This window comes from Agrilus planipennis, unplaced genomic scaffold, assembly GCF_000699045.2.
Source record: "Agrilus planipennis isolate EAB-ADULT unplaced genomic scaffold, Apla_2.0 scaffold91, whole genome shotgun sequence".
NCBI classification, from domain to species: Eukaryota; Metazoa; Arthropoda; class Insecta; order Coleoptera; family Buprestidae; genus Agrilus; species Agrilus planipennis.
In genome coordinates, this window is record NW_020440825.1 from 1,056,431 (window position 1) to 1,059,624 (window position 3,194).

General features: G+C 32.2%; 1 protein-coding gene across 1 annotated transcript in view; it reads right to left on the reverse strand.

Moving 5' to 3' along the window:
* Window positions 1-304: 304 nt before the first annotated feature.
* The window catches only part of LOC108735459, a 17,887-nt gene continuing 14,997 nt past the window's right edge, over window positions 305-3,194 (reverse strand). Inside the window, exons 3-6 of the mRNA XM_018467419.2 lie at window positions 1,789-1,865; window positions 1,443-1,708; window positions 1,125-1,258; window positions 305-794 (exon numbers count right to left, since the gene is read on the reverse strand). Coding sequence (XP_018322921.1) covers window positions 361-794; window positions 1,125-1,258; window positions 1,443-1,708; window positions 1,789-1,865 — 911 coding nt within the window. The 3' untranslated portion in view covers window positions 305-360. The remainder of the gene's footprint in view (window positions 795-1,124; window positions 1,259-1,442; window positions 1,709-1,788; window positions 1,866-3,194) is intronic.

Consider the following 3,194-nt stretch of genomic DNA (forward strand, 5'->3'; position numbering starts at 1 on the left):
AGCGGTACTGACAGATCAGTACTGTATGAAAATAAATAAAAGTAAAACAAAAATACTGGTATGCAACGGAAGAAAAAGTAGGGAACGAGTGAATATAAAGATAGGAGACGAAAAATTAGAAGAAGTGGCTGATTTTAGGTATCTAGGAAGTCAGATAAGTCAGGACGGAAGGAGTGGTAGGGCTATAAAGCAGGGTCGTGTCGCCTTTAATAAAATGAAGTCACTTCTATGCTCGCGAACGGTTAATTTAGAAATTCGAAAAAGATTGTTAAAGGTGTATGTTTGGAGCACGGTGTTGTGTCTTTGAAAAAACAAATAATAATAAGATTGCACTAAAAACGAGACCAGTATACATTATTTTTACAATGCAACGTCTCTATATTTTTGCACGTCATCAGTTGATGTATTACTTAAAGAATTTTTGCTCGTCAGTTTGTCCATTTTTTTCTTGTATATTAAAAAGTCTGGCCCATCCAAGGGTCCGTAGTATATGGGCACGTCACAATCGGGAAGGGGTTGAGCGTAGAACCCTGTTCGGTGTCTAATGATATGGTGATTGCGATTTATATCATTCAGGGCGTCCATCGACGCATATTTTTTTAATACATCCACTGACATGTTGCACTTGGCTAACATCCGGGGGTTGTATGTGCTGTACGTGTTGTAAGTTGGCATGATAACACTATTCGTTTCAAGGGTTGATGACATCCACGGTTGCCACTGTTGTTTCAGGTTTTCTTTTATGGGTATCTCATCTACTGTTGGGAAATCTATTAATGATTGAGCCTTTTTGACTATAAAAAAACAGACAATGTGTTTAATATTTTTGTTTTGGTTAATACACTTAAGTTTAAAACGGGACTCTAATGGTAGCTTCACTCTCCCCTCTCACCACTCCGTTACTTAACACATGCATTGTAATTTAATTAACAAAAAAGGGTTTTTAGTTTCTTTCAATATACCTCCCAATTAGTGTTATTTATAGACAGTCCCAAAGTAATTACTTCATTTATATTAAAATATGAAATAATATAAAATTTTTATTGGGATAATTTGGAAGGGGTTGCGACCTTTAGAGTCCGCTGATTTGCTGTTAAATTGTTAAAAGTAATAATTATTGTTACTTTGTTTGTCACTGTGGACCATTTGAGACGGGCTAAAGGTACTGGCATTGAACTCGCTTTCCGAAAGACCATATTGGTACATAAAGGCGTTGTTTAGAAGATTTCCATTCCAAATTTGTGGATTTGACATTGACCTATAATATAAAATATTCATGTGATATATGTATTCCGAAAATTTTTTGCGATTTCTTTTTGGCTAATTATTTTACTTTTTAATTTTCGATTTTCCTTGATGAGTAATGATGATACACAATGTAAAATAGGTACTTTACGATATAATTAATAAAAATACAATATAGGAGGATATAAAGCTAGTACCTTTTGATACCACTGCCAATTCGATCCATCGATCCATCAAAACCGTTGTTATGATAAGCAACAGTTCCTAAAGTACTTAAATTAAGACTAGAATCTCGTGGGAGGGGAACGACCGTTGAATGGAGATCTCTCAAGCGCTTGTTTATTAGTTCCTCTTGTTTCCATGTGGAATAAAGGGACTGCACCAATATAAACTCAACCACGTTGCTGATTATCCTTGCAAACCAGCACGTAAGCTCAGTCAGGCCATAAAGTGAACCAACCCTCTAATATTAAAAAATAGTATTCAAAAGTGTACGGATACGATTGATGCTGTCCTGATTCGGTTCTAAAGTTGCTTCCAAACGTTTCGCCAGCACGGCGACTTCTTCAAAGGTCCTTCCATCTTCGATGTTGGGAGCAGCAACTCCAACCTATGACGACCTTTAGACTCGAATCAGGACAACAGTATAATATGAAAACGGTTAATTATCCTTGAAACATATTATCAGAAAAAAATAACAATCGTAAAGTGGTTTTAGGTTTTTTTCGGATTTTGTGTTTTAAAATGATTTATTAAACCCAAAAAGGGTAAATTTTTGAACCCCCTCTCGTCTGCCCATTAACGATAAGGTGAATTAAATAAAGTAATTTGTGTGTACTAAATGTTGATCGTTGCAACAAAATTAAAAAATGGCCATTTGTATTAATTTCCAAGATCTCAATTATGATTATAAAAAAAAATATTTTACGTTTAATTAAGATAATTTGTTGAATTGTGTATAAAAACCTGAAGATATTTTCATGTATGCAGTAGTTTTACATATTTTTAATTACTTTTCCCTGTTTTCTCTTCCCTGAATATGTTCAGGTAATAACTAAATAATACCAAAACAAAAAAAGAATGCGGAATATACTTTTTGTAGCTTTGTACTCTTGTACTTTTGTTATTGGCGTAGGTACTTTTTCTCCTATTATTTGATTTCTTTTAACTCGTCGTTAAGAAAAAAAAAAATTTAGTCTTACTTTCGTAAGTGAGTATTTATCAATTTCAGTATAAAAGGAGATTCGTCTCTTTCATAAATGAATGAATTTTTATTGGTCATTTGCCAGAGAAAGTGTTGTTACTCGTAAACTTGCTGAGTTCATAAAAAAATGATAAACAACTGTGTTGTTATCTGCAACCTTGTTTGATCAGATTCGAATGGAGTAAAACCAGTAGAGAAATGTGCTGTTTGTTCAACAGAGTTGTGATTTAAGGTTTAATAAGTTATAATTTACATAGCTACTAATTGACTTATATTCGTGTTTATAAATGTGATGGACACAGTTTTTGGCGATGCATAAGGCGAAATGGAAAACAATAGTAAAAGGGTGAGTTTTTAATTTTAATACTTATACTATTTAAACTTTATATTCAGCAGTGATCATTTTGATTATGCAGTTTCAGCGTTGAATTTTATTTGTTTTTACAAGATTATACCATAGTGATCATTCTATTATTTGTATGTACATTGGAGATAAGCTAAGTTGCATTGAAGTTTTTTAATAATAAAAATATCGAACGTTTAACGTGATTCATGAAATTACCGGATTCAGAAATGATCGTACAAACTTTTATTTTCATCTGTTAGTATGCATTATGTAATTCTAAAACTCATCTTTTTACTTATAAATATCAAAAATAACTATTTCATTTTTGAATGGAAATTTTAATATTGATTATCACATTATAAATTATTATAATTAATTTTTTTCTTCATAATCTGAACG